Source organism: Glossina fuscipes, unplaced genomic scaffold, assembly GCF_014805625.2.
Source record: "Glossina fuscipes isolate IAEA_lab_2018 unplaced genomic scaffold, Yale_Gfus_2 27, whole genome shotgun sequence".
NCBI classification, from domain to species: Eukaryota; Metazoa; Arthropoda; class Insecta; order Diptera; family Glossinidae; genus Glossina; species Glossina fuscipes.
In genome coordinates, this window is record NW_023998422.1 from 4,869 (window position 1) to 17,968 (window position 13,100).

The following is a 13,100-nucleotide window of genomic DNA, read 5'->3' on the forward strand; positions in this document are numbered from 1 at the left end:
ATTCAACTATCGTTCGTCGTTTCAAAAAATTGTGCATGTAGGTGGTGACTACGACCTGGATTAATCATTTAAAAACGTTGCCGTTGAATTTCCATATTTTCTTTTTCACAGTAAAAAGTGTTCAAGAATGTTTGATAATATCGTTTTAAAACGCCTGATAATTATGCACCATCCTGAGTGGCAGAGTAGGCAAAGGGGTCTCGACTAACAACTCAGTGGTCGTGGGCTTAACTGTCAAGTGCGTTAGAGTTTTCAATAGAGCCGATAGATAGCCTTAGATATGCTAATGTTTTAAGACATTAGTCTGTAACAAATATGGTGACCAAGTTATATCTGAAAAAGAAAAAGGGATTTATGCAAAAGAGCTGAAAGAGTAATTGAATTACTCAGAGAGTTTAAAAAAAATTGTCCGCTTACTTAGATTTTCGTTGGGCGCCATTTTTTAAGTAACGCATGGAACTGGGGCTATTTTTATTACACCTGACTAGCTCGGCCAGAACAAAAGAAAAAAAGATAAATATATAGAGGAAGACGCTATGTCTGTCTTGTCCATTATTTTGTCGCTTTGTCCGTTGTGTCCATGAAATTTTGTGCTCAAGCTACGTAATTTTTATATTTGGTACAGTGATGTGTTTTCAACCACGGACGAACGCTATTGAATATGGCTCGGATTCTGTCCACTTTTTCGACCACTTCCTATATAAAACCCTATTCTGAAAAGTCATTATATGGAAAAGATTTCAATTTTCAAAATTTCTCAGCAAAAGTAGTAGGACATTCTAAATTGGTATGAAAACTTTGAACCGGCTGGGGTAATTTTTGCAACCCTCTTCGCATTGAAGCACGTGAAGTAGCAATAATCGAATCGTTTTTATGGCAGAACTTTGATAATTCGTAATCGTATTTTCAACCATATATTTCTCTACCAAAAAATAAACAAAGAAAAAAAAAAAAAAACGGCGGGGCATTACCAAAGGAACTGACTGCGCTTATATGTATGAAAATTATAGTCGGATACGAAACGATGTCTAAGATAGAACTCGCTTTAAAAATTACAAATGATTAATATGAACGCAGTGCAAACGACCCGCGACTATTTTAATAATCGCAGATTTTCAAGAAAACACACAATCTCTATTCATTGGGTTCTCCATTACACAATAGAATACAACATCTTCTTTCCTTACTACTGCATTTTGAATATGTATTTTTTCCCAGCGAATCCTTTAAGATCTAATGATGCCTTCGTAGCCTCTTTATATTTCTCTAATGGCACCATTTCATGCACGGGAGCTATAAATTGCTTTTGCTCTATCAGTTTCAACAAATTTTCAAACATTTCGAATCTTTCAGGGGCAGTGCAATTCTCGTTGGTCCAACGTGTTATCCAGAAACCGCGATGTGAAATGTCCTTAAATATTAAAGCGGCAGTAGCAACCGCAATTGGCTCTCTTGCCATACCGCCATATGTGACCATAACACCCTTGTCATCTAAATGGCGACTAATTTCGGTAGCACTTTTTCCTCCGACACAATTAAGAGCCAGCATAGGCTTCGGAACTTGATTTTCTTTAAAAATTTTACTGGTACGAACTTCTTCTTGGGTTAAGACTTCCGTAGCACCTAATTTTTTAAGATAATTTTTCAGGTCCTGAATGTCGGGACGATCACGTACAACCCCAACCGAATTTATTCCCCATGCTTTGCACAATTGATGCACTGCCTGACCTACAGCACTATTAGCTCCATTCTGTATAACGCAGTGTCCAGGTAAAACTTCTACGAAATCTTTTAACATTCGATAGGCTGTACAAGGATTTACTGTAAGCGTTGCAGCCTCGGCTAATCCAATTTTATCAGAAATTGGCAATAACTGATCTTCGTCATATACAGCATGTGTTGACCAAGTTCCTAAGCCCGCTACAAATGGTACGACACATTGTCCTATTTTAAGATTTTTAACACATGAACCCACTTCTTGAATTTCTGCCACGCACTCGTTGCCGGCAATGGCTGGAAATTTGGGCTTTACTGGATATTTACCTAAATTTGTATTTTAATTTCGATGTTATAGAAGAATAGCAAATACACCTCTGCACTCACCTTGTATAGTGTTAATGTCCGATGGATTTATGGGAGCCGCTAAAATTTTTACAAGAACTTGGTTCTTTTCTGGCGGTGGTAGCTGTTCCTGCACCAATTCAAGAACATCAGCAGCTTCACCGTACTTACAAAATTTCAACGCTTTCGCCAAAATTGCCATTTTTCGAGTCCATTGTCTTAGATCGAAAGAGTTTTGAAAAAGTCTTCGCGAATTTATATTTTGCATTTTAATTCTACAAATGAAGTAAAATTGTCTTTTTCTTTTTCTTCTCCAATTCTCCAAACCGATGACCGAAAATTCTGAGTTGTGAAAAAAAGGCCCAATGTGAACACAGAGTTCTTTGTGTGAGACTTAAGGGTTTAGATATAATTATTATCATTCATTTATTTTATTACTTCTGTGTATTTCGTATTATTATACCCTACACCACTTGTGGTACAGGGTATACTTTTTACTGGGTTCGCATGTAACATGCAGAAAGGCTTAAGATGGGCCCTCCATTTATTTGACCGATCGATTCAGAATCATTAACTGAATTGATCTAAGTCTGTCTGTCCCTCTGTCCGTCTGATGTCTGTTCATGCCGTCTCTGAAGTATTTCGACGAAATTTGGTACAGTGACGGCTTTTCACTCAAGGGCGCAATGCTATTGAAAATGTTTCGGATCGGTCCACTTTTTTGCGACTAACTCCCCATATAACGCCATATTTTCAAAACTCGTTATATGGAAAAAATTGCAATTTTCAAAATTTCTCGGCAAAAGTGGCTAAGTAATGGTGTTTGGGCATTTTGAATTGGTATGAAAACCTTTGAACGTCTGGGGCAATTTTTAAGCCACCTGGCATATAATGAAAACAGAAGTTCATACGACAAAAAGGTATCATTTTCAATGCTTGATAAAGAAAATTATAGCGTAATAGTAATCTAATATCACAAAACTAACTGTACGAAATTTAAACCATCTCGGCCTATTATTTGGGTCCTATTCTGAAGACGATTTTCACGAAAACTGATTCTTAGTAGAACAGAAAAGTCTGATGTTTAATGTGTAGTGATGGAAATTGACCCATATTATTATAGTAATTTCATACAAAAATGAACTCTATAAAATGTGAACCATTTACGCTTATTTTTGGATCCTGCGCTATGTAGTAGTTAAACTTGTACGCACATGAAACAAATGCCTTTATATAGAAGCAAGATATAATTTTTGTGTTCTATAATAAAAATAAAAAATGGTGCTAGACGATGTGGTGTAGGATATTTAATTATCGGCCTTGCTCAACCACATGTTCTTACTTGCTTTTTTCATAATTTTATACGTCATATTGAATTTTTGTTGTTTCGAAATTATTTCGAAAATTTTTCACCTAAATTACGCTTGCGTATGTATAATTAAGGTCAACAAGGAAAATACAGAAAACTATGGAACGAAAAATCTAAATTCTACGTACACCGAAACAAACAACGATGAAGCGATTGATTTTAAGAGGAGCCAATAGCAGGACGCAAAGTATCAAAGTTTTTACGAATTCAAGCATTGGCCTTCCCTTCCTGCCATTGATCAGAGCGTCGTTACCAATCATCGTTGATTCGTCTTTACAGCTCATTAATAATTTGGATAATTGTAACGATGGGACATCAACCGACAGGCTAACTGAGTTCGAGACAAAATTTTAGTTATTATCCTGAGAGAAAACCCTTAATCGAGACACACTTGGGATTGCAAAATTGTTAAAGCCATTATCATTTGCATCACCATTCGGTAATGGAAAAAACGACCGCCTTCTAAATGTCTGCGTTGCGATAAGTACGCTTAATTGTTTATTAATTATGAATCAATTGCTTGCGTTATGAAGCAAATTTAGTTATTCCCTTTCGACCCGAAATTTTACTTATTCTCCCTTAAGGCGACAGATATATTAAATCTTTATATTTAGAATTGTTATTAAAACAATTTAAGACATTTGTTATTTTTATTTTTTAAATGCAATTGCAGCCCGTTTTAGTTCCTTTTTCTATTTCTCAATTCTAGTCTTGTTTTTATCACTCGCAACCGAGATGTCCCCGAAGAATGACGTGGATCCGAAGATATTTTGATGTACTTGCAGCGCATTTGCGACGACGAGACCGATTGCAGCTCGGTACAGAAGTGACGTCACATTCTCTCAAATGCCTGCAAAGCAGAAGCATATATAATTCTCCGGTTTGAAGAGAATCCGCATTATGTTATATAAGTGTACATGTACGCAAAAAGACCAAACACCAGATATATATGTAGCAAATATACATTTTCCCCTCGCCACATTGGAGAATTCGAAATTTTATATTCGGTCGATGCTTCAATAAATTCTAATGAAATTTCTTTCAATGTTAAGAAATATGGATAAATTTTTAATTATTAAAAAAAAAAATGATGCTGTAGTTAGTATATTATGTTTGTCTTTATCTAATTTACTTTTTATTTGTATATTTATTCATTTTGCTCGTTTACACATACATTTGACATATTTTGTTCAATTTTTCATATCACATTTGAGCTGTTTTACACGGCGCCTGTTCATATTGCATTATATAATTATATTATTTATATTCCGGAATTAAACAATTAAATAAATGAATGAAATATTAACAAGTGAAAACATTATTGTCGGACTAAGTCGACATTTCAATATCCTATACTACATTGTTTAACGCAATTCGTATTTTTGCCAAAGGAAAACAAAAATTAAATCAATAACAATTTACTATTGGAACACATTTTAAAAAAGTAAATGCCTTTGCCCTAGCGGCTTCAAAATTGAGGTAAGTTTTCAAAATTCATCACAGTCCATTTTTACAATCAGTTTGCTATTATGGATCGATTAATTTTCATCAAAAAATATTCAAACTTTTCCACTCTAACAAGTGAAAATTTTCGTGAAAATTTTTACATAAGGCATGATCCAAACGTAGGCGTAGATAGTCCAAAGTTTCTAAAATTAATTATTGTATGAAATTATTATTATGATTCAATTTTCATTACCACGTATTAAAACTTAAACTTTTCTACTCTACAAACGATCAATTTTCGTGAAAATTCTTACTAGCCTAAGATCCAAAAAATAGGCCGAAATTATCCGAATTTGATACAATTAATTTTTTTATATTAAATTGCTATTAGGATATAATTTGCATCGTGAATCATTGAAAATTAGACCCTTTTTTGTCGTATGCACTTCAGTTTTCGTTATATGCGATGGGGGTTTAAGAATTGCCCCCTGTTGGTCCAAAGTTTCCATACTAATTTAGAATGCCCAAAAACTACTTTTTCGCCACTTTTGCTGGGAAATTTTGAAAATTGCATTTTTTTCCATATAACGATAAGGGCATTGTATGGGAAGTATTCGAAAAAGTGGACAGAATCCGAACCATTTTCAATAGCGTTCGCCCTTGGGTGAAAACGCGTCACTGCACCGAATTTCATCGAAACATCTCAGAAATTACGACCTGCAGCTTGAACTCAAATTTACATGGACAAACATCAGACGGGCAGACGGACGTACGGAGAGACAGGTTTAGATCAACTCAGATTATGATTCTGAATCGAGCGGTATAATAAAAGGAGGATCTACTTGAAGCCCTTCTGCATGTTACATACGACCGCACTAACACAATATACCCTGTACCACAAGTAGTGCAGGTTATTAAAAAACATATAAATAACAAGAATAGAAGGGTAGGCGTGCAAATGGCTGCTAATTAACAGCGCTGCTACTGTTATCGATAACAGATGCTTAGGAAGTGTCTGAGATTCCCTAACCTCAATTTTGTACAGAATGTTGGAACATAAATAAATTAATATATAGCTGGTTTTGATAAAACTTAAACAAAATGAAACTAAAGAACGTAGGTTCTTCACATGGAGAGAAGAGATGAAATAAACATCTCCATAAGTAGAATAATTGTAAATGTGAGGCATTAGATGGCAAGACCTATAGAAATGGACCAAGTGAAAACAAATTAGAGGAGCTAAAGAATTATAAGGAAAAAATTAACTGAATAAAGGAATCAAGACCAAACTTAACGAAATTTAAGTATTTAAAAAGAACAAAGGAGCGATGATAGATAAGCCAAATAAGAGTACTGAAGTCAAAGTATCCGCCAGCATCGAAATTATTTCAAAAGGCATTTACAAAGAACTGAACTCTTTTTTGCAAATTACAGAAGTAATTTATATCGCGATAAATGCAGAAGCAAACCCAGAATTAACTGAGAATATTTTCTATTGTAAATTAGTTCCAAATGTACAGAATTTGTGGCAAGGGTTTAACGTGGGTTCCTGCCTGAAAGGCTTAACCCCACGGTGGCCCAAGCCACTTTTAAGCGTACTACGCCCCCTGGCGAGTTAGACAATCCCCACAAAGTAGGGGCCTAAACAGCACCAGAGTCCAGAACAGTTTATTGTGTATGGAACAATAAACCCCACTCTGGTGAATGGCGAGGCCTAGCTGCACTCAATTGTTCCATTTTAGCTAGGAACTCGCCAACCACAACCACCACGAGTACTCCCCGAAGGGCCGCACCCAAGCAGTCAGGACTCACAAATTGATCAACTGACTGCTTCCGCCATAAGGCTTCCACTGTGCTGTTGATCAATTACCACCATTACCCGCAGGCATCCGTGACATGTGTTCAAAAGTAAAAATAGGTAAAAGGGGAAAACTTATTCGTCATATCCCTTTTCCATTTTTGCATGTTTTAATTAATTTACCAGACATTTTCTATCAATCGGCCAAAGGGAAGGCCGTCCGTCAATTCCTTTTTGCATTAATAGTATAATTAATTTATTTATTACGACTTAAGGACAAAGTCCATCATATACCCGCAGGCATACGTGGCTTTGTGAGGCGAGCTTCCTGACCCACGTGGCTCCCAGTTTGTTTTGCAAAGCCTTATGGCATACTTTGGGCGGTTGTTAAAAACAACCGTACTTGCTTCGGAATCTCCATACTTTCCTGGTTGCCAGCACCAGTGAACTACTTTTCTTCAAGATATATAGGTCTCGGGTATTGCACTGGACATGGTAGACTAATCTAATGCACTCTACCATGCACTCGCTACATTACTACCTTCATTGTACTTAAATACCGTTCAATATATTTCCTCGGTAGTAACTAGCTATTGAGTAAGAGCTCTTCTTCCAGCCAACCCCTCCACCACCTCTCAGAAACTCGTCGCCGAGTTAGCAGCCCAAAACCTTAAACTCTTCTTAGCCGGCCGAAGCCGTTGCCCGGGGACCACCGCTGGGAGGTGAGAGTTTCGGCACATCTATGCTTCCCATCAAAGCATAGTTCATCTCCCCACTCCAAATGTACAAACAACCCTCACAACTTTCGCGTTCTAAGCAAATGTAAATCGAATAAAATCATTTCTCAACTGCCTTAAACTTCCACTTACACAAGCCGGACAAAAAGATAGCAGAACAGGTTGCAAATGAAAGAACCAAGTCCTAGTGCTGTCTCCGAACAGAAAAGCATAATCACGAACATCAACGACATGTGTGTATGTGGTTCAGGCAAACTCTAGGATAATGAAAATAATTACTAAACATACACCACAGCTTCAAGTTCAGCACTTTTACTCAGTTTCGCTGCAGGGATGAATAAACGGATGTCGTTTACAAAATTAGTCAGGGTTGCTTTTTTTGATATTCTGCTTGGCTTTCTGAACAGTTAGCGAAGAAGAAGGTTGTTGCGGTGGCATCTGAAAAAGTTTCTGCCGTTGCACTCGTTTCTGTCTCTCCGTCGGACGCACCGAAAAAGGTGGTGGAAGAGCACGTGTCCATCAGAATTTAGGTCCGTCTGAGTTTATCAGCTATTTTGCTATCCGAGAGGATTTTGATAGCAGTGTCCGTTTCGTTTCGAAATCTTAGGCATCCAAACAATGTTGTCCTTGAAAGTCGTTTAACAGTCATGGATGCTCTTTTGCATACCGACAGGATATTCACTGATTGGTTGTCATTTATGATTCATCGCTCTGACGAGGTATCGAGCTGTTCGCGCTGCCTAACCTTTGACTGTATGATTAGTAGGGTATTTTGTGTAGACACTGTGGTCAAATTGGCCAGAGATACGGCGTTTGTACAAAAGCCGCACTCGGTAGGTATTCTGAGTTCATTAGACTTCCTGCGGAGAAGTAGCGCCTCACGTTACTAAGATGGCTTTGCTGATATGGCGATATCTTCATCAGGAATTTTTGCATCAAATTCGAACTGTGCAGCTGTGCATACGAGAGCTGGTCGTGCAAGTAGATTGTACAGTGTTTTCATTATCTTCGAGTAAGCAGATCTGAATTTAATGATATTTCTGTAGACATCTGCTGCATGTAGTAGTATGGTTGGTTGCATTGCACTGCATTGTGTCCCCCTGCTCTATATATATATATATATTATGTGCAGGAGTAAGTTGCGATTGCATGTACTTTACTTTTGTTGTTAATTTGCTTTTCATGAAGATTCCTATTTAGCACTCATTTGACGGAAGTTTTGTGTGATTCACTGCATCTCGACTATATGAGTACTTTTTTTCTGTTGCCTTCATGCCTGTGTGATTGCTTGATGCGCTTGTTTGTTTGTATGTGTAATTGTATGTATATACGTATTGCATGGCTCTGCAATAAATAAAATGAAATTTAAACTTTCATTTGATAATAATGCAATCATCCATCGCAAGTGATGTGTTCTTGTTATTATTATTATTATTATTATTAACAATAATGCTTGCTAGTCTTCTTGTGGTTGAAATTTGCTTAACTTTTCCTTCGTTATTATTATTGCTTTGGTTAATGATACAGTTTATTATTCTTGTTCTGATTGTGATGACTGTTGTTGTTATTGTTGTTATCATTATCGCACTATGCGTTACGTATTAATGGCACGATTTTCAAGGCGTTGATTTATTATTGTTATTGAAAACTATCTCTACAATAGCTTGCCTAAGCTTTTCTTTATATTTGCAATGATATTTCTTTAATTTAATTTAATATTATTGTGTAAAACTCTTGTAATAAGTTGCGAAGACGTTTAAAAAGTAATCTGTCAATATTTTAGAATATCAAATATTGTCTTTTAGACACATATCTAGTGTGTACAAAAAAGATGTCGCGACAATAAAATAGAATTTTGTATATATTTTGTTACACCCACCACTGTAAGAGGCGGGTATACTCATTTTGTTTTTTTTTTTTTTTTCATAATATACGTAATAGGCAAAAGGAAGTATCAGAGACCATATAAATTACATATATTCTAATCAATTCAGAGTGAAATTCTGAGTTGATTTAGCCATGTCTGCCCGTGTGTATGTCTTTTGTTGACACTTTCGTAGTCGTAGTAAGATATCGACTTCAAATTTGTTAGAAACTTTGGGAATCTTTGTACGCAGATTGGTATTGTAAACGGGGCAAACTAGTCAGAGCGGAAGCGCGCAGTGGAAATTAAACTGAAAGCAACTCCGTTTTTTTAACAAACATTTTTGAATGTTTGCCCGTAAATTACAAAAGTTAGGCGGCTGAAATTATCCACTCTCACTTCACGAAACACTCTATTCTTTACGTGCAAAAATGGAAAAAAATCCGCCATGCCCACACAAAATTATAAGTAATTAAGTTTTGTTTTTTTCACTTTTTTTTTATGGTTTTATGCTTGCTTATCATAACGCAAACAAGGCAGAATGTTTAAAACTATTTTGTACACTCCTCAAATCAAGATATATTATATGTCTAAAAATTGGTTCATTTTAAATTGAATATGGTAGACATCGTGACTAATTTTTTCTTAATAATATCAGCGATATGGGTATCAAACGAAAGAACTTGGTGAGTAGATTGCGAAAAACATAGTGGTTGGTAAGCGAAATTCGGACCCCGTGGAATGTAACTTTCTGGCCTATTTTTCTCTAGAAGTGAGGTTTCTCATAAAGTCAATGCATTTAAATTCTGCTACAGGAATCGTCTTCTAAATATGGATAACACTGAAGAATGATTTCGATGATTCACATGAACATGTCTGTAATCCATTGTTGATTTATGAAGCGTTTGCAAAAATTTTAATCAGCGACTTGTACAGGTACAAATGATAAAGATGTGGGAAATGTACATAATTGTTGAATTCGATTGTTCCGACCTTCCTCTGCATGAAAATATCAGTTTTCTGTTTTTATTATCCATTTAGTTGGCGTACGCTGGCGGTAATCATGCAGCGCTAGAAATTATTCTCGTTCAAAATTCATTAGTTTTTTATTTTATTTGAAAAAATCTGCTACCGCAGCCCACCAAATATGTTCGGAGGTTTATGGCGATGCTCCGCATTGTTGCTGTTCGATTGGGAAGTTCTGCCCAGCGTACTCACCAGATATGGCCCCTCTTGATTAACACTTGTTCAGATCGCTGCAGCATGGCTTGGCTGGCAAGCGGCTACGCAAAATTCAAGAAGTGCGAAAATGGATCAAAATGGTGGATAGACCGCTGCCAAACCAATATAAGTTCTTCCGATGTGATTTCACCATGTTGCCAAAAATAATGTAAAATGTTGTAGAAAATGATGGAAACTATTTTGATTAATATATATTGTGCCAATCTTCCACAGTAAATGTCTTTTTCAAGTGAAAAAGTGATCAAAATCTTTGCAAACACTTAATATATTCTTTTGTGTTTTCCACCTCCTTTTTTTAATTGACAACGAATTTACTCGTTTTTCGTTTTTTTTGACATTCGTCAAATATGCAAGCCGCCATTTGCATGAACGAAGGCTGTGTGAATACATTTACTTGCTTACTGCGATATAAGTTGTCCCAAAATGCATACAAGAAGTAATTTTGATAGAAAACCAAGACCATGTAGGAAGTACCATATCGGATAAATCGCATCAGAATGAACTCAATGCCGTATTGATCTCTGTGAACTCGCAGCAACACTCCCGCAAACTCTTTCGAGATTTTTTCTTGCCGGACAGCCAGAGGTAGCCAAATGATCCAATCTCGCTAAACTTCTTTTTAGATCATTCCTTCAGAGTTGGTGGAGTTAAGTCACTTTTTTCGCATACCTTCCGTGAAGTTTGGGACATCCTTTACTTTCGGAGAATTGAAACCTTTTAGTGCTTAGCATAGTTTCACCGAAGTCTGTTGGTATGAATTTATCTGAAAGGAATTGCTTTGCGTCTCTCTTAAGATCAACTTTTTTAAAAATTATTGTTCTTTAGAAACGATTTCTCTTGCCGTTATCGTCTCGTTTACATACACTTCGTCTTTGTACAACTTTATGATCTGTATGAATCTATATTAGAACATGTTCAAATTGAAGTTTAGCGTTTACCAAAGTTCACTCTTCTTCGTTCTTATTCTGAATGCAAGTGTGTGTATATTGTGTGCGGCTTGTATCGGGCACAAAGACGTTACACAATTATTTAATAGTTTTTTAATTAGTAATTAAATTTTGCGTAAAACGTTTTTCCTTTTTCATATTTGTTCACTTTTATTATTACATACATATATAGTAATAACGCCAAACGGATTATTAAACGCTTCCGCTACAGTCCGTCACGTACTTGTCGTTTTAGTCGCGTATATTCTATTAAGCAATAAATTCTAACCAATTATTGTTTGTGTTTACATCTTTAAATCGTATGCAACAAACAAACAAACATTTCTTGCAACATACACACGCTCCTATAAGCATTTATGTATTTCATATTTTATGTGTTCCAAATTTTTAACCTGTACGCATTGGGAATATGCTGCGCAGCTATTTAACGCAATCAAATTATTTAAAATTATAATCATTTCAAATTTCTTTTATAAATTCTCTTCATTTCGTCTCATTCCATTGTCTTTTTTCAGTAGAAAATATCTTTTTTTTTAATGGCACATAAATATGGCGTATATGCTAAGATCGGTCGGATTTGGATAACGGCCGTTGCTGAGGAGGCTTTGAAAAAATGAATACAAATCTTTTAGCTGCACATCTGAACCGTTCGTGAAAAGAATGTTACGCGGGAATGAAAAATCTACAAGAAAACATGTATTCCTCTTGAGCCAAACCTATTAATATCTACTATCAACTTGCGAATTATAATAGTCGACGACAAGGACTTACGGACTTCCATTTACTCAGTATGTTACTAGTGGATCGCATACACTACTAAATTTTGAATGATAATAGTTGTTTGCAAGGAGGGGCGGGCATTCATTTATCGAGTATGCTATTAGTGGATCGTATTCATTACTAAATTGTGCGTGATAATAATTGATTGCAAGGAAGGACGGAGATCCATTTACCTGGTATGGTATTAGTGGATAGTATCGACTACTAAATTGTGAATGATAATACTTGATTGCAAGGAGGAGATCTATTTACACGGTATGTTATTAGTAGATCGTATTCATTACTAACTTGTGAACGATAATAGTCGACGACAAGGGCTTACGGACATCCAATCACTTGATATGTTATCCAATATCAAATTGTGTATGAAAATAGTTGATTGCAAGCAGAGACGGACATTCTTTTACTCGGTATATTATTAGCGGATCACATCGCCTACAATGCACATACATCAATTAATATTTTTTATGATTTGCGAATAGTGAACAAGTCTCCCGATTTACCCGTTTTATACGTTTTATTTTTAAGCGTAGCTTCCTGTAATTTTCCTTTACGTATTTGTAAGGCACCGCGCTTGTGTAATCCAAGTTGATAGATTATTGGAAAATGTTTCGACAGTATGGTTGTTTAAGACAACCTTATGTATGTATGTAAGTTAAGGCAGTCAAAGAGAACGTGCTTTATAGTGCGAATTCGCCTACAATTGCAGATAGTAGAATTGAAGTCTTCTTTAAGATCCATTGATGAGTTGCAATTATATGGCCAAGACGAATTCTCGGTAATGTTTGGGTATTTGGATTTTCTCAACATTTGTCGGATATAAAGGTGGAATTAATTAAGGGTTTATATAACATTT

At 36.0% G+C, this 13,100-nt stretch overlaps 1 protein-coding gene across 1 annotated transcript; it reads right to left on the reverse strand.

Moving 5' to 3' along the window:
* Window positions 1-1,186: 1,186 nt before the first annotated feature.
* On the reverse strand, window positions 1,187-2,329 carry LOC119635774 (enoyl-[acyl-carrier-protein] reductase, mitochondrial-like). The gene is made up of 2 exons (XM_038030776.1): window positions 2,104-2,329; window positions 1,187-2,043 (listed from the first exon to the last, which is right to left on the reverse strand). Exons 1-2 carry the CDS (start codon window positions 2,327-2,329, stop codon window positions 1,187-1,189), a joined length of 1,083 nt encoding a protein of 360 aa, XP_037886704.1.
* Between the last annotated feature and the right edge of the window lie 10,771 nt (window positions 2,330-13,100).